Source organism: Hippocampus comes, unplaced genomic scaffold (assembly GCF_001891065.2).
Source record: "Hippocampus comes isolate QL1 unplaced genomic scaffold, H_comes_QL1_v1.1 scaffold66, whole genome shotgun sequence".
Classification (NCBI taxonomy): domain Eukaryota; kingdom Metazoa; phylum Chordata; class Actinopteri; order Syngnathiformes; family Syngnathidae; genus Hippocampus; species Hippocampus comes.
The window spans coordinates 74,552-98,557 of record NW_017805003.1 but is presented as its reverse complement, the minus strand read 5'-3'; the positions used below and the strand labels follow the sequence as shown (position 1 = coordinate 98,557).

Sequence of the window (24,006 nt, the reverse complement as noted above, 5' to 3'; positions counted from 1 at the left end):
TGCAAGCTGTCTTCTGTCTCTCTCCATTTCCTCTCCGCAGTAAATGGGATGAAGCTGCGGTATGTCATGTCTGCGGTGGCCTATCTGCTTGACAAGGTGTGTGACACAGCAACCCCTGCGTCCAGCTGCTCCTCGCGCATGGCGGCTAGCAACGCTCCGGATCTCCATTTCTTCAAGCGTACCCCCCAGCCTCCCGCACCCTCCTTACTTCTACCATTCCACCCTTGAAATATGGTTTTAATAAAGAGCACAGCACTGTAAACGACTGCACGAGCAGCAATAAAAATGAAGGATCTCAGGCCTTCTGGTTGAGGTGTGTCTTGAGGAAATAGGAAGTCAGCGAGTTAGTGCTGCCTGGTTGTGCAAGACACTGCAGGAGGAACGTCACAGAAGCCCCAAAAAAACAAACAAACGATACAAAACCCACCGATGAGAACTGGATTCAAGTATTCTGTTTGTAAGTCTGTTCAACACGTGCAGCGGATTCACTGAAGTGCCCGTGAAGTCACACAATTTGAAAGTTGACTAAAATCTGTACCGGATTGGATTACAACATTTACGGGATGCATTTTAGGACATGGCGCTAATTGGCTTACCGCACTCAAATGGAGCAAATCACTGACACGATTCAGTTCCTGCCTGCTATGTGCGACGAACCGCTGCAATGCTACTCCAAATGCTTTTCTTTGGCATAAAGGCGTAACCTGATAAACATTGACGTTTGCATGGAGAATTTCTCTGACAAACAATGACAAAGCAGTCTATGTTTGATAAATTTTTCCAGTTTATTACTAGCAGTCAATGGAAACCCGTATTGACTGGCTAGTAAGAGTTAGCATGACTACTAACGCGAGGGAGTTACATTCAAATCGTGAAGATTCAAACACAAATCCTTCAGTTACACACAAGTTCAATCGCAAACTTTCTTCTTCTACTCTTTTGATCTCAATCTAAGTGTGGATCTCCGTGCATGCACCGCGCCACAATGCCCAAAGATTTACACAGCGGCAGGAATTTGTATCTCGTATATTGTTATTTTACTTGGCACGAATGTATTTTATAGTTACTATTTGAAATGATATTGACATTTTGTATATATAAATATAACGTGTTAAAATCAATGAATCATCATGTTCATTTATCGTATTTTCATGAGCAATCAAAATAATCCGGATTATTATGTGTTTCCCGTCGTCGTCCACTCCTCCTACATCTTACAAGTCAACTTCACAAAATGAACTATGAGTGCACTTGTTTTGTACTGGAAGCCAATCTAAAATGTGTCCTATGAACACATTTTAGAGTTGGAAAAAGAACTTGGCAGAAGTCAAGGAGCAGCAAATGGATGGACTCATAATTATCTTTGCGCTTCCACTGCAATCAAACAGAAAATATCTCTCGTCTCTCCTGAAGACTTTATGTCCTCTTCGGGGCAATCTTCTCAAATATACACATTCTTCTTCATCTTCTTCTAATGAATTTCCGGCCAGCTGCTCTCCTGCTCTGATGTCCCACTTCAGTCATAACAGCCTGTCATAAAAGATTAGGACTGTGACCAATTATAATCAGGAACATCACAGCGGCTGGGTCCGCCCAGTTACTGTTAACGAGAGTCAAAAATCTAAGCAAGTCAACCAGGTAGATGTTCACACGGTGTTCAGGTGCGCTTCTTAGAGTCTGGGCATGTCACAAATATATGACATCTTCACGAATGGATCGCATCTTTGCTTGTGGTTATTGGCTGCTCAATACAGCTATAGGCCAGCCGGAGAAGGGCATTGGGTTCATTTGCATTCCGAACACTGAACCATTCTGCCTGCATCTGCATAAAGATGGAGGAGAGACGAGGGGTTGGTTCCAGATCAGGAGTGGTGGGTGGGGGGTAGGGGGTGCAGATGCAGAAAGAAAAGAGACTTATTCTGTGCAAAGAATAGCACAAAGAATGTGATCACTGAGGCTATTTGAGGGTAGGAAAACCAAATAGCTGATCGCTGTCTGATTGGACAGATACCATTTTTTTTTCAGTAACCAAGACACGCAGGCTCGATTTGGAACTCAATTTGATTCAAGCAGCATATGAATTTTAACACACAATTTTGGAAGTTGGATTAGGATTCCTGAAACTGGCTCCCACACCGAACAAGCATGCGGCATGAAATCCCCTGCTCACTACGAGTGCTGCATTAGTGGCAAGTGACCTAATAAAATTTCTAGAAGGCGGTTGAGAAAAAAAAAAAAAAGTCTGTTGACGACTACCTCTTGGTTCGCAGAGGATGATCTTAAATGTCAAAAATGACATTTTGAGATGGACAAAATGGAGTCGGTTTCTTATTTGGGGCCCGTAAGACAACATGACGTCATCACATCCACACATACATTTCCACCGTGATAGATGTGCTCAAAATTAAAAACTGGCTCCCACACCGAACAAGCATGCGGCATGAAATCCCCTGCTCACTACGAGTGCTGCATTAGTGGCAAGTGACCTAATAAAATTTCTAGAAGGCGGTTGAGAAAAAAAAAAAAAAGTCTGTTGACGACTACCTCTTGGTTCGCAGAGGATGATCTCAAATGTCAAAAATGACAATTTGAGATGGACAAAATGGAGTAGGTTTCTTATTTGGGGCCCGTAAAACAACATGACGTCATCACATCCACACATACATTTCCACGATGTAGTTGTGCTCAAAATTATGTCCGGTATTTAACCCGCACCTGAGGCGCCGCGAGTGACAACCTGGGAACTGGATCCAGATTATGTATCAAAAATTTGGTCGATCAAACTCTTTTGAGATTAACCTGACATGCCCAATTCCTGTCTAAGTGCACTCAGGGCCAAATCCCGCCTTTCAACTTGTTCAGTTGCCATGAATTGAAATGAATAACATTTGAAAATGATGGCATATAGTGATTAATGAGCAAGCGTTCCACGTCGTCATTGCTTGCATCCTCAGCGCGGGCCGTGCGATGAGCTTCCCAAGCAGTTCCAGGCAGCATCATGTGTCAGAGTCGCCCATGCATGAAAGGAATGGCAACAAATCGGCACAGCTAAAGACATGTCTGCCATCGGCAAAGTAAACAAATTGAGGGATCGTGACGGTTTATATATACGCAAAGACGGAAGAATGTTTGAATTATTTCCCTCCGAGCCCTATTTCTCTTTTGCGCACAAGATAAAACACATCCTCCGGGACCGCATCAGCTTTGTAAAGTGGTGACCCTTGACTGTAAGTGACAGATTCTGACAAGCAGAAGGGCCGCATGTAAAACTGTCTCCCTCATTTGTACACCTATTCTCCCGGGAAAAGCGCCGCACATTCCGCATCATCCGTTATTGTTATTAGTGAGAAAGACCATGCGGTGCACACGTTGCCTAATGCGATCCATTCAATAGCTCGAACAACATTTTTGCCAAATACGTTCAGTTTTGACTCATGAAAGAGGTATTGATTGAACATCTCTATTATGGTGGATTGTGGTTGTGTAAGATACTGAAAAGTTTTTACAATCGTCTGCACCCCGGCGCAGTTGCATGAGATCACAAAATTATTTTAAACCGCAATGACACACGTTTTCACTGAACCAATAGCATTGGGAACCCTCCACCAAATCGTCGTCGTAGTTTGTTGGTCGCTACTGTGGGGCTGACATGAAACTGTGTAGGTTGAGCAACCACAGCAAGCTGAGAGGAATTGTTGTTTTATTTTTTTTTGTTTCTTTTTTTTTTACATTTTATCATTAGTCGAGCATACTCATTAGCACCGCTTCTAAAGTTGGACTTTGATTGTGTTTTCTTCTACCTGCCAATTAATTAAAGAACAAACAATGAGCCCATTAAGACAACCGGGTTCTGCATGATGCTATGTTTCTTTTTTTTTTTTCTAGCTCAACCCCGAGAGGCCAAAACAAGGTTGTGTTTGGTGTTGTATTCTATTTGTATTCTCCGCTCACCTAGCTCACACTAATCTTAGCAGCCTTAATTACCACTTCCTTCTGACCTTATTAAGAACTAATATGGAGGAAAGTACTGATGTGGTAACCCTTCAGTCAAGCACAGTTATTACACTGAATATAATTTAAATATATTTTTTTCATGAGAGCTACTCAGTGGGAAAAGAAAATTCAAATTAAGAAGTCGAGTCCATTCCTCCGAGACATAGCTGAACTCAACCGAACATCAATAAGGGATCAACGTAAAGCAAAAAGTATGTTCTATTCGGTTAAGATCAGGCCGGTCCGTTTTCTGTAGATCTTTAAAAATCAAGTCAATCCAGAAAATATTGAATCCGCATTGAGATCAATGGAAAAAGGTAAATATATAAAAAAAATATGAGTTAAAAGGGAAAAAACATTCAGCAGCTCCTCCCCACCCTCCTCGTCCGATGCCCCTGTCACCTAATAACATTCATTTTTTTTTCATTTAAGTGGTCAACAATTTAATCAGATCCATACAGATATTTATAAAATAATTCTATAGTTCACGTTGCACGAGACGTGATCTTGCCCTCATTTCGAGGCTGCGCCGACTGCTCTTTCTGATTAAATGTTTAAATTAATTAAACTGAACAATGCAAGTCAAACCTAGTTTAGTGCTGAGTATCGTATTAGCACGGAGCAGATTCAGACTGCGCTTAAGAGTCTCAAAAGTAATTCATCTCATTGACTAATGGTGATTGGCAGTCACACAGCACAGGGGATTACAGTAACATCCTGGGGTTTATTTGGGCAAAAAAAAAAAAAAAATAGATGTCTTTTCCCCTGAAAATAAAAATCCCGACTAACTTATCAAAATGACACTTCTCCAAGGGCATGCGGGAGTATTAATACAAATGTGACATTTCAAAACAGCTAAGAAAGTGCAGACTCCGTGCGCACTGAAAGGGCTGACTGTGTCTCTACACTCACACACACGTCTCTCCTCTTTTGATGCAAAGAGCTACCATCAATTGGGATGACTAACAGAGACAGACACATTCACACTCATGCTCAACATTTTTTTTTTTTTGTAGTTATTCATAATGCAAAGAGGAATTCAACTGGCTCGGGCTCATTTCATATCATCTTGTATCTGCACTCACCCCCAAAAAAAAAAATGGATAGCACTGTGCTATGGGTTGTACAGTGGTCAGTCTTGATATTTGACACTTAACTGCAGCTTGGAAAAATGTGTGCACTTTGAGGCACTGCAAAAGGTACACATCATTGATGTGAAGTAAAATAATTAGCTCCATTAGTGCAGATTTGACCGTGAGAGCCAGAAATGGACTCCAACTGTGCCCATATTTATAACAACAGCAAGACATTGGGCTCTATTTTCGGAGACACTGCATCTGCACCGTAGCTGAAATGCCAGCGGTTCCTGATTTTCGTATTAGCGCGAGAGTGGCTGCGTGTGTCTGCCAAATCGACCAACCGGTCACTGCCAAGTTGGGCATTCAGGCGCAGCAGAAGGAATGTCTTGGAGATGTGCCGAGCGAAATGAAAATTTCGTGGCAGAAAAGTCGATCTCAGGCCAGGTTTAAGTGGCCTCTGCGGGCGGGGTGGACAGCTGGTCTCACGGAAAATATTTCATTCAGAAATATGTGGTCGTCAGTACAGTGGGCGTCAAACTGTCTGAATCATTGTTTATATTTTTTAAATCCCACTAGGTGGCACAACTATCACATGTGGCCGGCCAGTTTCCGAGCGCTCATTTCACTTCCGCCGTGTCGAGACTCTAAGTGCGTGACGAGTGCATCACATTTCAAGGGAGTGAAAAAAGTCACTTTGATTGGCCATGATTGAAGTCAACTGTGCCCACTCCCGAAGCGGTGCAGCCCTCCCTCTTGCAGTTCCATTGGCCTGTGCTTATCTGCAAATTTACCAAGATCTAACTTCGTGAAGAGATACACCTAGCGGGGTTTCCGAAAATAGAGCCCATTGTATTGTTTTCACTCACCGTCCTCTGTTGGTACGTAGATGTTGAGGTAAAGGCAGTCCTCGCTCTGGTTCTGAACATAGGTGGCTGCGGCATCCAGATTGTCTGTGAACCACACGGGTAGCATAATCTCAGGTAACACTCCATGCACGTTCTGGGGACACACGGGTGCAAATTGCGTGGCGTTACGGATCTCCTGCCAGGAGCCCGGAGCTTCGGGAGGTTGGAAGCGGCGTTCGCCGATGGGTGCGGTGGCGTAGGGTACTCCCAAGTATTGTTCCACGGGGCCCAAAATCTCATTGTTGAGCTCCTTTCTGACGCCACGTATCTTTCCATAGCCCGTAGAGACGATTGGGTTTTTGTCAACTCGCTGACATGAGGAGAGGGTCAGTTGTAGAACGAGCCCCAAGAGCCAAACCAGACAGGGGTTAGCATTCCTTTGAGGGGTACGGTGACGTTTCCCACCAAAGCCTTGGTGGGTGGCAGCATTAAGAGGAAAAAACAACATGTCCAAAATAAATGCTCCTTTAGTCATCTTAATAAGACATCAGCTTGATGATCACAGATTCACAGTCATCGAGGAGAGCGAAGGCAAAAAGAGGACTTTTGTCACGGGACGTGTTAATAGTTTTCCTTGGGTGGCATGTTGCTGTGGTGGTTTTGGTAGCATTCTCACTTTGAACCTGCAGCCTCATCTGTCTTCCTCTTTGGATCTCTTGATGGGATCAAAGCTGCAGTCAGGAGGCCAATTACACCTACGAGACAATAAGGGTGAAAACGAGTCAGTGGATGTGAGTAGGAGGCCAACACGCAAACATTTGAAAAATAGAAATGAACGTCATCTTTGTGTAAAAGACGAGTTCACCCAAAATGATATGCTCATTTGTCGTGTTTGCGAAGTGAAGGAATAGCCACTGGCCAACAGGGACTTGGAGGGTGTTGTGTCCTGTCAATAAGATTGATCTAATGTGAAAATGTGTGCGCCAAGACTAATTCAACACATTTACTCTAGACTTTCTGCAATTCCAAATGTATATTCAAAAATATAGTATCATGTCAAAGCAAAAAGGTAAGCAGAGCTGCAATGTTGCTATCATTGCAGCTCTGCGTACCTTTTTGCATAGAAGAGCATAAGATGCCGCCATGGGGTTGTGCAGTTATGCAGTTGTGTTATGCGCCGCACTGCTAGATCCATTCAAGTATAGTTCCGTCACTTGGTGACTAAATAAATGCTACCTCCACAAGTGAAACAAACAATCATTAGAACCACTCACTTTTATTTTTCAAATTATGCCAAACACACAATAAGGCGTGTGAAGTGTGCTATACCTATTCATCCTTGGGGTATTTTTCATTTTATTTTCACTTTTTTAAGCTTTATTGATCCAAGTATGGCATTTGAGAACCGAGTCTAAAGACAGCTCAGTCTATCAAGAAAATGCTACACAAAGAAAAAGAAAGAAATAAAATGGTATTACATAAATAAATGCAATATGACTGCTACTGTGTGACCCCAAAACAGATTTATTGTACTTCTGTGAATGATCTTTAACTTTAGATAACAGCCACAGGTTCCACTGTACTCAAAATACCCTCACAGGTTTCAGTGCGCTAATCAGACAAGATGAAAAGCGCAGGGTTCACTTTACGACCGTAGATGAATACTAATGTTGTTTGATTCTCCCAAATGATGACGGGGGAAGTGAACAATGGAATATTTTTCAAATAACCTGATCAGTTTGCAGTACAATGAACGAATGAATGTATAATGCCATTCCTACCTCCAGAAAATAAATAGCCATCCATCTATCCATCTTTAATACGGATTCTCCTGACTTAGGTCACGGATGTCCTGGAGCCAATTCCAAATGACTCCAGGAAAGAGGCAGGTGACCAGCCCATCACAAAGAATATGAATAAGATAAATATATAAAAGTATTTAAATTGTCTTGTAAAGCACCCTTTCGTGGATCAGGCCAATGTCAGTAGTGCCTTTGCCTCACAACTCTGTTCAGTTGGTTCCTGCATTCACATTATTACAGACGAACGGGCAGTACTTATCTCACTCTAGCTTTGGAGACGGAGACGTTGAGGTGTGATAAAGGCTTTCTGTGGTACTCACATTTGGTTGAATGCCACATCGTACCTCCACCCCGTTCAACCCCGCAATTTCCACTCTTCCCCCTGCCATGCCGCACGCACTGGCGATGGCAGTGAAATAAAGCAGAAAGACGCTGTGCGGCACGACAGGAGGCTGGAATTTGTGATGTGACTGCAAATCTGTCTCATTAGGAAAACCAGAACCAAGCTGTCTGGAAAAAATATTTGGTTAACTAACTGTGACGTGAGTGACTCGAAGCTGTGTCACACACCCGCGGTCATAAAATCTGTCAAAACAACCAGAAACCGATTTAGTTTGTACATAGCTAATCGAACTTGACAACAGTCTAAAAATAAACCAGTGGATGTATTCTTTTTTAAAAAAGAAATCAAATGCACTAATTGAATTTTTGGTTATTAGCTTGACTAATGACAGTGCGCCTACTACCCAAAATAATTGAGAAAAATTCTACAGTTGACTGCCTGGCGAATTTAAAGCAATTGTAATACTTGTAAACATGTTTGGATTATTTTTGTTGGGTTATTTCTTATGGAAGTAGCGGTAACCAATTTGTTGGTTCAAATGAAACATTTATTGGGTTGTATGCCTGTCATATTTTTTCTTGGGTCATAAATCAAACAAGTCTGACTGGCGGCCATGACAGCCATCGACTTCCTGTTCGTATGTCTCCATGCTCTGCACCGTGTTCAAATCGACACTTTTTCTTCATGTATCACTGCTTTGGTAAGTACTTTACACATTTCAATCTTTTGAAAATAAATAAATACTTTTTTTTTTTCATTTAACCATCAAAGTTGTGTCAAAACTGAATATAGCCACACTTTTTGGCTCAAATTGACCCAAGTGTAGGTCGTCCTTTTTTAACACAGAAATTGGGTCAAACGTATGCCAACATGTGTTATTTTTGCCCCAAGTGTTTGTAGAGTGTTTATTCTTTCGATACAATACAATACAATACATCCTGATTTATATAGCGCTTTCACAACAGCTGCAGCTGTAACAAAGCGCTTTACAAAACTGGTTGTCATCAGAATGCTGAGCATGCAAACACCATACTGATCTTTGTAACGCATGTTAGATTTTAAAATAAGCTTGAAGCAGTTGTATCAAACCAATGTTTGAACTGTTTTCCTGGACATGGATGCCTACATTTTGATGAGGCATCGATGTGGGATGTTGTCATCCCATATTGGTATATTTGCAACCTCTCCAGTGTGACGTCTTTGAATGGTAGTCACCTTACATTCCTAACATCTGTTCAAGTCAACCATCTGTGGGCTGCACTGGCACTAAAGCTCCGTCTTTGCACATTAAATGGAATAAGCGGACACCCAAATCACCTGGCTGATGTAAGATTCTCTGGTACTGCTTTATATAAATGGCGGTGCTGTCAGCTAAGCTCAATGAGAGGGTGATATCTCCCAGTGACTGGGACATTTTTATGGCCGTGTTGAAATCGTGTTGAAATGGAACAGTCAAAGTCGTTTGGAAAAACTTTGCAGAATAGGAGTTTCACATGAGAAAAAAAAACAATCGTTGCAACAAACAGTGTGTGAAAGTCCTCACCTATGATGAATTTATTTCAGATGAAAATCATTTTCTCCATATCCACATGAATAGGCTGGGTGGAGAATAGGCAAACATACAACACTCGGGTCCAACCAATCAGATTTTTTTGGGAGAGATTCCAATATGTGGTAGGACAAAAATAACCGATTAATTGGTTGATTAATTAAAAACTCTATTATGGATAAAATAATTTGAAAAAAAAGAATTACAGGCTGAATACTTGCCGATGGGCTTGAGTTTTTGTTTAACTGTACAACAGAGGACCTCTATATGTCGGCTCAGCCATCGGGGCTCATCTTCTCATACACGACATTGAAGTGACCTCAGATTTGTGTTAAAGGATACGCGACAAAAATAGAAACAATGAGATATTTTACATTGTCAAAGCCCACATCTTAAACTTTCTCTGTCGTCCAACCGTGCGAGGAGGCGTCGGTGAAGCAACAGGACATGTCGTCCTAATATTTTACAGTCCGACTTGACTTGAAGTCGTGCTTTTAAAATTGACATCAAGTGACCTCGTGTTTGAAGAAGCTTTTAAGGCAGGTGCAAGACCAGCGTGACAGATAAATACGTCAGATGAAACCTCGGCTGTGACATGCATTCTAAAAATAAGATACTTCCTACTGGTTTTAGCCTACTCTTGTCATTTTAAATTACGCTACGATGCTCATCTCAAATAGCCAACATTTTGGTTGACATGCAAAATGATTTAACTGATTCCGAAATGTTTTAGCTGGATCTGAAGTGTGGCATTTGTCTGCAGGTTGTGTGCCTCTAGTTGTCCCTAAATTAGACAAGGGCCTATGAGAATTGTCTATTTAACCCCATGTACACAAAGCTCTGGCATCCTATTTATTATAAATTATGCAGCATGTTACTTAAATGGAGACCGAAGTCCTTGAAGACAAGGGGAGAGTGCTGCAGGGGCTAATAGGCAAAGATTTGGCAGACTCGATTCATTTAGCTTTTAAACATCTCTTAATTTGATCCCTGCTGAACCCTGCTGAGAGGATACTGGAATTATACAGTCATATTTTCTTTCAAGCTGAGGTTATGAAAACAATGAGTCAATGTGTGATTAAGTTCGCTGCATATAGAGAGACTTAAAAAGCAACTGAGAGTCATATTTAAAAACATGAAAAAAAAAATCATGTGGCAGACACTTTACAAGTAAAAGCATTGCCATCCAACTCTTTAGAGACACGTTGAATTATTCAGAATAACAAGACAACAGTACAATTTGCGCTTAGTATGAATAAAGTCCATAAAGGCATCGTTGGATCAGTTTGCTCTGGTAAAGAACTTAAGAGCCCAGACCTCAACCCCCCCCATACACATTTGGTATGAACAGCAGAAAGTTATTTTAACCACAAACGTGAAAATAATTTTGACAAATTGATACCGTTTGGCTCCTCCGTGTTCTGTTGAAATCACAGCAACGGCGTTGGACACTGAACAAAAATATAAGCTCAACGCTATTGTTTTCGCTCCCGTATGACATGAGCTGAATTAAAAACCTTGGATCTTTTTCTGTGTACTCAAAAGGCCTATTCCTCTGAAATATTGTTCATAAATCTGTCTAAATCTGTGCAAGTGAACACTTCTCCTCTGATGAGAGAATCCAGCATCCAGCTGATTAAACAGCATGATTAAAACACAGACGCGCCTTAGGCTGCCCACATTAAAAGGACACTCTGGAGTCAGCACTTTGATATTTTTTTTGTTTCTATTTAGAGTGGCCTGATATTGTAGGCAGCATAAGGCACACCTGTGCAATAATCATGTCGTCTAATCAGCATCTTCAAACAATGCGTCTTTTGTTTGTTTACTCAAGATAGAAAATTACATTTTGCTCGAGATTCAAGTAAATTCTTGGAAGAGCAGGTTGAAAAAAAGATCCAATGCAATAAAAACCTAACAACAGATTTTTTTGTTTTTTCCTACTTGGTATCCGATGGCATCCGAGTGGCTAATCCGTTTTGCAGTTAAAGCTGGAGGTGAGCTGGAAGTAAGAATTAGCTCATTAGATACAGGACTCACTCCAGGATCATTTATGTAAATAGTCACTTCTGAGAAGCCCCAAGTCAGACGCACTCCCACAGTTGGACTCGGACCCATAATTATCCCTATCTTGTGGCGTCGGGCTAGCATTAATGTGATAATGAGAATGGGTTGAGCGTGCTTGCGCGCGCGTGTGTGTGTGTGTGTGCGTGTGTGTGTGTGTGTGTGTGTGTGTGTGTGTGTGTGTGTGTGTGTGTGTGTGTGTGGTGTCAGGTCACGCTAATTAGCGAAGCGCCATCAAAAAAATTGTTCGTTGACTTGCTTGTCTGTCACAACACTCATAGTTTGACTGACCAGCCTGAACGCAATCATCGCAAGCTCAAAGGCATTTTGCAAACCAGATAACACAGCCCAGCCACGATGGCGATGATGTTTGAGTCTCACTGTTGTTCCGTATTTGGAATAATGAGACTGATGGAGATTGTAATTTTTTTTTTTTTTCCACACTTGGCACAAAAATGTAGAAGAAAAATAGAGAAACAGGGTGAGGAAATAAAGGCAGTCGAAAACGGGCATGTCTAGAGGGGTGCAATTTAAAAGGAGATTTAGAGGATGACATTGAATTAACTAGCTTATGTTCCTCGGGCAGGCATGTTCAATGCTAAGCCCCCCGAGCAAAACTGCAATGAGCTTTTATTCTCCAGTGTAGACTAGAGAAAAGTCAAAAAGAGTCTCAGGATCTCAGGCTGATTTGAAATTGAGAAGTCTGTATGGAGCGATGTGCATTGACACTTCTTTGGCCTACTTTTACGCCTGACCACTGTAATGTGGCGACGCCGCACGAGAGCCCTACAATCACCTCTCAAAATTGCACCGTGCTTTATCTAATCTCGGGACCAAGGCACAGAGATGCATTGACATACTCAGTGCAATCTTGTTGCCTTGGATCAAGGTCTTGGAGGTCAAATAGGACAAAGAAGACTCACGGTTGACCACATTATGCGAATCCATTGAGACCCCAGTCGAGAAGCTGAGTCAAATAAGTCTGCCTTTACAAAGTTAAGTGAAATAGCACTCTGCACAACGCAGACCTCCCCAAGGTTAAACTGTCAACAAACGTAAAAACAAGTGCTGAGCTCCATATGCGGTTCATTTGTCCAACCACGTTGTAGCTCAAAAGGCAATTTTTATAACCAGAAAAATTGCACTTGGTATCATTGTGGCTAAAACGCAAAAAGCAACAAAAAAAAAGACACGATTGCTGAATTCTTTTTTTAACACTTGCCAAGCTCATGTCTCCTCCACAAATGTTCATGAAAGAGAGCTCAATACAAAAAGGTAAAAAAAAGGATCGAGACATTGTGTTGGAATTGAATTGCGCAAGCGTACCTAAATTTAGTGCGCGGCGAGTACATTTTTCATGTCATTGACGTCAATGTGATCTGTGACTATGACATCCAGCTGAGGCTCAGGCTGTGTAAAAAGTATGCCGCTGCTTAGGAAGGGTCAGAGACCATAGCAAATTAGCAACACTCCCATTAGCATTTGTGTCAGTGAAGTCAACTGCTCTTTGCTCAAAGAAAATCAAATAACGTCATATAGAACTTTGCATGAGCAAACATGCATCTTATGTAAATATGATTTTATAACGCACCCCCCCGCCCCCACCCAGGATTGTATAAGACCGAATATATACAGTAAGAGAAAAGTGCATTTTAATGAAAGCAACCATCTAACAATGTAATGATGGTTATCAAAAATTCAGCTTTTGCAAAAGTTAATAAAGTTCAATTTTTCTCAACTCTGTAGCCTCACGGCTAAACCGAGTGTCCGTCCGGTTGTGATGTCAGAGGCAAAGAAATACAATGTGAGTGTGAGGTTAAATGAGGAAAGAGGTGAGGGCAGCTTCAAAAAGATGAGGAGGAGCAGATGTCAGAGGGAAAGAGAGTGAGGGCAAAACGGCCTAAATGGAGGTGGGTGTAGGAATGAGGTTGGCACGCATGGTTTAAGTGGTTAGCCTGAACGACAAGTTACAGCTTTTGCTGCCCTTCACCATACTAATGCGCTTTGCAAATGCAGTGAATCTAAAAAGTCTACACACCCCTGTTCCAATGGCCTTTTCCCCACTATTAAGGTGATGTACAACCTGGATAATTTAAATGAATTAAAAATATACATTTTCCAGAGGTGAAATCAAAATGAAGAACTGAAAGAATATGATATGCCCGTGTGTTTTCTGACTGGCATGTGTCTGTTTTTTTTTTATATCCGTTGTGGTAGAACAAAAATAATACAACTGATTAATTGGTTGAAAAATGTATTATGAATAAAATAATTTGCATTAAAAAAAAGAATTACAGGCAGAATATTTTATCGTATTCTGATCCTTTGATAGTAAGACACATGAAGAGAACCGTGCGTCTCCACCACTTAACGCGACCTGAGTGACCATTGTTGGGTCAGTCAGGTCGCGATAAGTGGCGGAGACGCATTATTCAGTTAGTTCGTTATTTTGTCATAAAAATCCATTTGAACAAAAAAACAAACCCCTCTGAATCCCCTCATAAACCGAAACTGTCAGTCACATTTTTTTTCCCCAGATCTAAAAATGTAGCTCCTTTGTATGTTTTCTTATTGTATATTTTGAGCTCCTTCGTCACACATCAAGGTGCCACAGTGACTCACGGCGAATTATTTATTTATATGTTAAGATGAGGTGCACCTCAATAATCCCGCTGTCAAATTGTTGTGCATGTTAATAACTCTGTAATGATAAAAACGAAGCTCATAAAAAAATAAATATCGTATGTTCCAGACAATAAGCCACTACTTCTTTTCCACTGTTTGAACCATGCGTCTTTTAACGTGACGCGGTTTATTTATGAATTTTTACTGACGAGCTTCAAGCCGTCCATCGATTAAACCCAAAATCTCGTCACATCTGACGAAACAAATAACCGAATGCGTCATAGTGGACCAATGAAACTGCCATGAATCTACTCTCGTACTGCATCGTCATCAGCCATTTGCAGTTGAAGAGTTTAATGAGCATAGGGAACGAGTGCCATAAATACAGCCATCTCTGCAGCTCGACTTTCGTGTCTCTGTTGTTTGTTTGAGGACCGACTTCCTCCATCGCTGGGAATGGACGACAAGTGCTAATGGTTAGCCACGGAAGACAGCATTTCTGGCCATGGAGTGACATCCACCGGGTCTCCCAAACACGTAAAAAACGGCTTTCCAAGGGCTGCACTGCCATGGACCTATTTGCACTGCTGCATGGTGAAGCTTGTCGGCGATTTGGCCTCATGTGACAAATGTGACTGAGAAAGGTTTCGGGAAGATAATGTGTAACTAGCTGCATTCGGCATTGTTTTTTTTTTTTGGTGGGGGGGGGGGCAGATGATTATATAATTTTTTTTTCAATTAATGTCTGTAGAGCCTGCACTGCTCTTACCGTTCATAAAAGAGTGTCACCTTGAATTTTAATGAAACGCATTGTATCTATTATTACAAGACAAATGTAAGAGTTGTTGGCAATTAAGAAACCGATGTTTGGTGTGGTGTAGTCACATTTAGGATGCTACACACTGGCTAAATCAGATAGGACTTAAAATTCATGCACTGGTTTGTCCCGTTTTCTCAGTTTTAATATTTAATAGTCCATTTATAAAAGATTTCATGCATGACAGAAATAAGACGCACACTGAGTTGAAGAAATTATGAGGGAGAGTGAAAACCTTCATGTCATTCAGGGACGACATTTAATTTTTTTTTTTTTTTAATTGGTAATCAAAAGTAAGGACAAAGTGAATGTGAAATGGCTTAATGCATTACGACTGACATGGAAGATCAGATTTTGCTGCAATCAGAAGCAGTTTGTGAACGTTTTCCTTCTGTTTTGGTCTATTCGCGGCACGCTGGACTTCTTTTCTGGGGTCAAGCCGAGACCTATACACAGACAGCATCATTGCACTATGGTTGAAAAAAATAAAAGATAAAGACAATAACAGTTGTTGAAGTGATTTGCCGCAAATCCACATGGGGTAGGTGGTACTTTGCGCAGAGATGAAGGGATCTAATTTCGTGCCCAGTGCAAGTCTCGTGCAATGAGCTTTCACATTCTGCAAGCTAAGATCAGCCTTACTTTTAAATATGCGCTCTCCACTTATATCGATGTCATCGTCAATGTAAATCAAAAATTAAGCTCAGTCGAATGAAAGGCCAACTTTAATTGGGAAGAAAGCGGCACGCACAACGTACAGTATTTGTCTCGTGTTTCCGAAGCCTGCAAATGCAAACCAGCAGATCTGCAGATCCGGCGCGCGCATTGAGCACTTATTTACGGTTTTTGGGATGCAATTATTTTTTCCTTGTAGTTCTAACTGTTGTGGTGTGACAATGAGCGCAGCATGACAAGTGATCTAACCCAGTCCACAATGCTTTGTGAACCTCAAAAATGTTTTCATCCCCGACAGTAATGAGGAATTCAATTACTGTGTTCCAGCCCTGTTATTTATTTAACAATGCTCAACAACATCACGCTAGGATGTATTGATTTTACAGTGTAATAAGAAAAGAATTAAAAAAAAAAAAACAATTAAACTGTCATCTTTGACTGAGTGGGGGCATTTTATCCGTTTAGTGTGGTCGATACACTTTGTTTCGTAATTACTGTCCTAACGTTCATTGCACATCCACACCAATGTAGGAAATTGTGCTTCGTTAAATAAAGGCATGAGTGTTATTTTTTGCATGCGTTGTTTCTTCTGTTTGTTTCGATCGCTGATATAAATCACGCAGCTTTGAGAAAGATTTTCCCCAAGTCGGCCTCCACATTATTTAGCAAGTCACATTTTTTTTTATGCACCAGGAGGATGAACAAGGCTCTTCTTTTACCGCTGATGAAATAGCAGGGAATAGTCCAAGGCCTTGCAAAAGGAATTTAAACCCTGGATATTTCAAGACAATCGCTGTTAAATAATTTGTGTGGGAGAGCAAACGGGTTGGCTACAATAAAAGCAGATTAAGGAAGGCTTCTCATGTCAAGTCATGCAAAATTGCTCCATTTTTTTCAAGATTTATTTATGTTTTTATGTTTAACGTGGATGGGAGTTCTGGGTGGTTGGTCAAGGTCCAAAATAGTTGGTTCATTTTGCTTGCCTGAAGGTGACAAAATGTTCTAACTAAACATTTCCTGCCACGTTATAAAACAAGTACAGGGTACGCATTCCAAAGTTTTTACGCACAGTTCGGGCTACGCATAAATTTTGTTTGTAGAAAAACTATTTTGACCATATTTGAACTATATTCGTATGCTATTTTCAGCATATGAATGATCCTGTCACGGACAAGCGGATGGATTTGTTGTGCTTCTTGTTATGCTGCGTCGCCATCATTGGCAACGTAGATAATGCATTGCTGTAAACTGAAATGAGCGGAAAATGAGTTTAGCAGTAAGATACACCTGTTTTTTTTTTTCTATCTCAGTGGGCGGCCATTTTGCCAGTTGCTATTGGCTGGAAATGACATCACAGTTACTCAGGCCTCAGGTAACAACCAAACACGGCTCAGCTTCAGAAAACAGGTGAGCCATTGTTCCGATTTTCATTTTGTTTGTATTCTTTTTCATCTTTTTCTCTGACCTGTTTTACCAAATGCGGAACTTGTATAAGGCTTATTATCCAAACAACTGTTGCCAGTGAAAACACGAAGGTGCCAAATCTGAGAAAGGAGAAGCCAAAGTGGTTGGTGAGTGAAAAAAAGTTCATGCCAAGCCTTGCCTTGGCCTCTGAAAAATGAATGTTGAGCCACAAATAGCCCTGGGCTGTAGTTTAGACAACCCTGAGGATGAACATTGTTCTTTAGATTAACAGAGTTCTTTCCAACCTATTTGATGATCAAATTACTGACGATCAAAATGCATTGCATTGACTATGAGTCACCTTGACCCCAAAAATGAACAAAACCATCATACGCCTAATATTGAAGAACACGGCGTATCTAAGAAGATTGGAAAAAGGCGGATTTTACTTGATTGCACCGAAGATGCCAGTCTGTAGCATGAACCGACTTTTGACTGTGTCAAACCGAAGCACTTTTCACCGACATTACATTTCAGAAGATGCATTCTACTTTAAAACACTATTCCAGCATGCACCCACACACACACACACACACACACACACACACACACACACACAAACAAGTCGCTGCTAAAATTTAAATGTTGCCTTAAGAGGCCTGTCATGTTGAACTGAGCGCATACCTTGAAAGATGGGGATGAGCTTGCTTGCATTGCTGATGAGTTCATAGAAGTGGAGCACTAAGACTTGCGAGATGTATTCTGCTTCCATGATTTGTATGCCAAAATGTGGCAAGAGTTTTCCTCCAACAGTAGGGAAACTACTCCGTGGGGAGTTGAAGACGGCATGATATTTTAATACGGCTTTTGGCGCCACTATTTGCGCGACTTCAAATACATACGGTACATGAATAATGCTGTAAAAAGCGGCAAAGCATCTTGGATCAGGTTATCGAAAAATGTGCCTTACCTGAGAAACACATTTGAACTTCCAGCTCTGTTATCAACACTACAATGCGTCAAATATAGTTAAATACGACAACAGTAATTTGTGTTTTTCCATCTTCAGTGACCAAACAACAGTTCCCAAAATTGGCCCAATGTGAACGTCCTCTAAGCAGGTGAAACCTCTGAAAAGGTTTGACAAAGACGAGGTGGAATTTTGGTTGAACTTTTTCAGCCCTTTATCGATACAAGTGTCGTGGCGGTTAGCTTCAACTCACATGTGTCTGCATTGCCAATGAGCTTTGGTTATTAGGCAGTGATCCTGTTATGGGGTATGTACACGTGTGTAAAATTTCCCATGCTTCTCAGATTCACTTGCCTCATAAAATCTAGAGCATCAGGCCATCTCTTTTGTCGTAGGCGTCAGACTGTGCAAACGCTTTGCTCATGATTTATCAGCAGAACTATATGGGGGGGAAAAAAATCCCCACGGAATAAATGCACTTGAATTAAAGTACTTTTTCTTTCTTTCTTTTTTTTTTTCAAAGAAAAAAAAATTAAGCTGAAGAACAAACAATTCTTAATGCCAAAGCCAATAATTATGGAGGGCAGTTGATGTTGTGAAAGAGAGTAACCTTCAAGAAACAGGAAAGATGACGAGCACACGTTCTACTTTTCATTTCAAGTCAAAACGAATTTTAAGATATTGTGATGGCAACATTTTATCGACACACGTTTAGAATGAAAAAGCCAGTTCTGATCTGCATTTGCACCAAAAAATGGCTTATTCCTCGGAAAATATGCTAGTTTGATGGAAATCGGTTATGGATTTATTTATTTATTTATTTTTTGCAAAATAATGCTGGCTTACAAATCGATGACTGCAATAACTGTAGGTCACAAGGCTGTTGGTGCCTGTATTTTTTTTTTCTATTTCTTTTTTTTTTTTTTTTAAATTGTTTCCTTGACTTTGAGTTGCCTTTGCTATCGTGCACCTGATTCCGTCTTGTGTATTATACTGTAGCGGACGTACCAATCATTCAAGCCCTCTGAATTACACTCAGCAAATCCCACACTGCCTCTCTAATATAATCATCTATAACACATTTCACCCCCCTAATTAGAAGAAATTGATTTTGCTAAGCAGATCAGAGGTAATATGGCAAAAGTGCTTCGTTGTCTGCGTGAGGAATGTTTCTTTATTTTTAACAAGATATGGGACCATGTGTTTCGCTTCACTGATGATGTGGTTCGACCACTTTCAGGTCGCTGGGCATAAATGCGATCCAGCGTTATATTTCTCAGATACTCATCTTACCACGTTTGCACAACTGGGGAGACGGCATTCATGAGAACACGAAATGAAGGTAGGCTAAATTGCCAATTATTATACCACATACCGCAATAAATTCAGTCAAATGTTGTACAGAATATGATTAGATGTCGATTTGAACCCGTTCAGAATGATTCACACTCCCTGAATACCAATTTAAAAAAATCACAACTTGCCAAAACTAATAACAGTATGCGTATTGGTTTGTGAGCATTATAATCGCTTGATTAATTTATCACAGAGAACTGAGAATGTGGAATTGATTGTGACTAATCACGACTTGAACCAATTGAGGCAAACTTTAGTCTGCGTTAATTTGCAGTCTCATTGTTCAAACAATTTCCGTAAATAAGAAAATGTGCGTTCTTATATTCTGTCTTCTAAAATCCATAGAAATAATTAGAATAAAATTGTATTATTGCATAGTTGATTCCTACTGTTTTTAAATATATCATGTAGGTCATACAGTTTTGCCTGTGTCCGGACCTCGGTGAAGAGATCCAATATGATCTGTGCCCAACTAAATGGTGAATTATGAGTGACACACCAAACACGCTATCAGACTACATTCTCTTTTTCAGTTGCTCGCCAGATCCAGCAGAGGGAACTGTGTCTTTTGTCCTCTCCGCTATTCAATTTATATTGAATGCAGAGTAGTGTAAGCATTAGTGTCTGTTTGAAGAGTTTTGCCTCGTGGGCATGACTGGCATATGCACTTGTGATTGTGCTCTCTGAACTCAGCCTGTGATGTGACCCAGAAAAATAATTTGATCAATTCTCTTTCCAAAAATAAAAACAGAAATGTAAAACTTAACCCACAATAACTTCTGTGTAAAAATATCTTGTAGTCAAAGCTACGTTCTGACATCTTAGCTCATGAATTAGTTGTTGTCTTGACTGACTATACGTAACACATGATTCTAATGGATGCTCTCTAAATCTCTTTGGTGCATACCGCCACCTACTGTACAAGAAGTGCAAAGCGTGTCCATATGCGGTCCACTTTCGCAAAGCCACTGTGTTCCCGTGAACAAACACACGGCAGATATGTGGGCTGCGTTTCCGTCAGTCGTCAGCAAAACGGGCGCCCGTCAGTGACGACTGAGAGGCCTGTCGCTAATTATAACGATTACACTGACGGGTGAAAATCCACATTTGTCTGTCATTTTTGTTTTCGTTTGTCATCATTCCTCAGCAAAACAGCATCAAACAAAACACACTTTTGAATAAATCGTTTCTGATGACTTGAGGCCAAAGCTTGATTTTTATTCAATTTTTAGGGCGCTCAGTGAGATACTCTTTCCAGACATCACTTATTCTGGCTCATCTCATGGACGCTTGTTATGTGATATTATTCAAAACAGGTTACACAACATGGTTGCCATGATGTTCGCGCTGGTGTTTCTTCGGATTCCCTCCGCTCACAGATAATTGGTTAGGTCAAGCTCCCCTACTTTTCTCCTCCTTGGTCGTGACTTGATTGAGAGCTGGGTCAATCTAACCTCCTCTATTTTCTTTGTCTGAACATCTTCACAAAGAAATGCAAGTTTCCAAATCCCTATGACAGATTCTGCACCATTAATTCAGCATCTAGTTTGCTTTGAAAAAGATCATGTAGGATACAGTAGCTGTCAGAGACAGTTTCTATGAGGAAACGATGCATTCGCAGCAACTACTCTGAGTCCAAGAAATGGAAAGTGTAAGGATGTGATTTTGCATTCATTTCTAATTGGTGGCCCCGAGATGAATCTCATATTTTCAAGAATGTTCTTGACAGCCCAACGAGTGGTCGTGCGAGGACACTGGTAGACTTTCTCAATTCTTGACAGACAGTATCTGTCATGCCATTGAGTGACTGGCCCACAGCTCATAGTGATGTGACATTTACTTCTGAGACGATGGGAGGAGAGGGGGCGGATACAGAAGCGCATGTGAAAACGGGATTGCTCTCATACACATAGAACACATGCCATCGCTCAGTTGCGGTATTAGAATATTAGACAAGACATTCACAAAATAAGCAAGCATTAGTGTGTCGTCTTATGAGAGAATTAGGAGGAACAGAACACTTTTTGCCCTCAATGGAATAGAACCTTAATAGTTGTCACTGCGAACACCTGGATCTCTCTCTTTATTATTGTCTGTCAAACTAACCCACGAACAAAAAAGGGCTGGGGCGATATATCATTATCGTATCAAAAACGTGATATGAACATTCAAAATATGAACATCGAAATTAGGACGAAATCAGTCATGTGACCTTGCCACACTTGCGTTGCGTGTAAAGCTCAGCCCAGCCAGCCATGTTCCTCTTTTCAAATTTGGCGTCGATTGACAGATAATCCCAGCCAATGGCAATCATCTTGCGGGGGTGAGAGCGAGAGAGATCGAGTGAGGGAGGCAGGGAGGGAGAAAGGGAGAGGAGGCATACACAGTTGCAGCAAGACAGCACACATGAGAAATCCACTTCCGTGTTAGCGAGAGTTGTAAGAACGTTGGCGAGACACTGTCAAATATATACGGTCCACATTTATTGTGTTTTAGAACACAACTTGATCATATTTATAATTTCACAGTTACCCGTGAATAAAATTGCAACCCAGCCTTAAGGGAGCAGTGCCACATTTATTGTGTTTTAGAACACAACTTGATCATATTTATAATTTCACAGTTACCCGTGAATAAAATTGCAGTTTGTGGTTAAAAAAAGTACGAGCAGCCCGTGCCTTGCTGGTCCATTCAATTTAAGGGGAGTGAGACTCGCCTTTCAAAATATCAATGCTTATGATTATCGCACACGTCCAATTTCTGTAGCAACGCGCATCTTTTTTTGACTGCCACTATCTTTTTGTGGACTCAAAAAAAAAAAAAACAGTCATAGTATGCAACATATTGTATGGGGAGCCGGCCACAGTTTTTCATCAGGGCTCCTGTGAGGGCCACACAGGACCAAACACTTCCTCACCAAGATGTATGACAAAAATGCTGTTTTAAATGAGGGCAAAATATGTGCATGCATGAAATAATACATTTTTCAATGCACATATGAAAAATCCACTTTCCTCACACAACAGCAAAAGCTTTTAAGCAAACAACAGAATAATCACAGACTGTATTTTTTTTTCCCGTTCAAGGACGACGCAAAACTGCTCCACAAGAAGCCAGCACTAAGTGTAAGAACTCATTTTGTTGTGCATATTTTGCCAATAATCAACTCACACAAAACTGTATTATTGAGGTACTGCGTTTGTTACTCACATCACTCCAAAGCCACAAAAAAATTATTTGAACTATGCAAGTTATATTATATATAATATTAGACACAGTGTAAGCGCAACTAAGGCATGTCTGCCATCTAGTGGTGAATAGTGATATTACAACTTAAAACTAAAGTTGAACACCGTATATTCACAGTTCAGCACCCGCAGATTTCCACATTTGCTGATTTTTTTCCCCTTTTTTCCAATAGTTTTTCATATTCTAAAACATACTGAAGTCTCAAGTGCACTGGCTTTCTCAAAGGTTTCGACAGGCTGTAAGCCTCACTCTAATATGCTGCATGGAGTTTCTTGGTAAAAATACATTGCTACAGAAAGCTTCTGAAAAATATTATCCTCCTCCCCCCACCTCACCCCTAAAAAAACAAGTACAAGCTTACTGTGGTAGTTAAGCGTGCATTTTGAGGTCATACCATTTGTGCCAATTGGAATTTCCCACTTCCAAATGCAGCAACGACATAGATTGCCATAATTTCGGAACACTTAGCAGGTTATGACATATCCTTTTTAGAACCCATGCTCCAGAATTACCATTTCATTTTCCTCTCATACTTCAGCCATTTAAGCAAACAGATAAATGAATGGACAAGTGCTTAATGCGGGTGGTTTATGGACATTCCGTACATAACAGCCAGCAGGGCAAGCAGCTAAGACAGTATATTTTTTAATACCGGTACATTTTTGTCTCATAACAAGGCTCATTGGTCCTAAAATTGAAAATTTCCATTAAACCACACAGTAATGCAGCATCAGAGAGCAGATAAAGGGCCCATTTCATCTACGACCAAATCTATGATCTGTGCCTTGTTTTTAAAATTCATGGCCTTCTACAATCAATCGAAGTGCGGGACAAAGTAGTCAGCACAGAGCGAGCATGCTGATGAAATTTTCATGTAGGTGTCATGTTGTTCAAGTGGTTTGTTTTTGTATGTTTAACTACACTGTACATCGCTGCGAGGATGGAATAAACACTGACATCTGACAAGGTTGCTCTCTCATCTGTGGAAATAATCACAGTTGGTCAATCAATAATACAGGAAACTCTGAATTTGTTATGTGGGAGGGCATATCACAAACAAGTCTTTTTCAGACACTTCCCACCCATCACCCAAATAAATGTCTTTTTCTATTGTCTCTGTGTTGTATTCTATTAATTTCAGGGGAAGGAAACATTTCAGCAACTCACCACAATATTAGCTGTGTTGGTTTTAGAACTTAAAGGGTGGTGGGGGGGGGGGGGGGGGGCGTGTGTTT

At 40.8% G+C, this 24,006-nt stretch overlaps 1 protein-coding gene across 1 annotated transcript in view; it reads right to left on the bottom strand.

The window, feature by feature from the left end:
- The window catches only part of LOC109509045 (neuroligin-2-like), a 54,929-nt gene that overhangs the window by 28,932 nt on the left and 1,991 nt on the right, over window positions 1-24,006 (bottom strand). Inside the window, exon 2 of the mRNA XM_019858974.1 lies at window positions 5,939-6,672. Coding sequence (XP_019714533.1) covers window positions 5,939-6,452 — 514 coding nt within the window. The 5' untranslated portion in view covers window positions 6,453-6,672. The remainder of the gene's footprint in view (window positions 1-5,938; window positions 6,673-24,006) is intronic.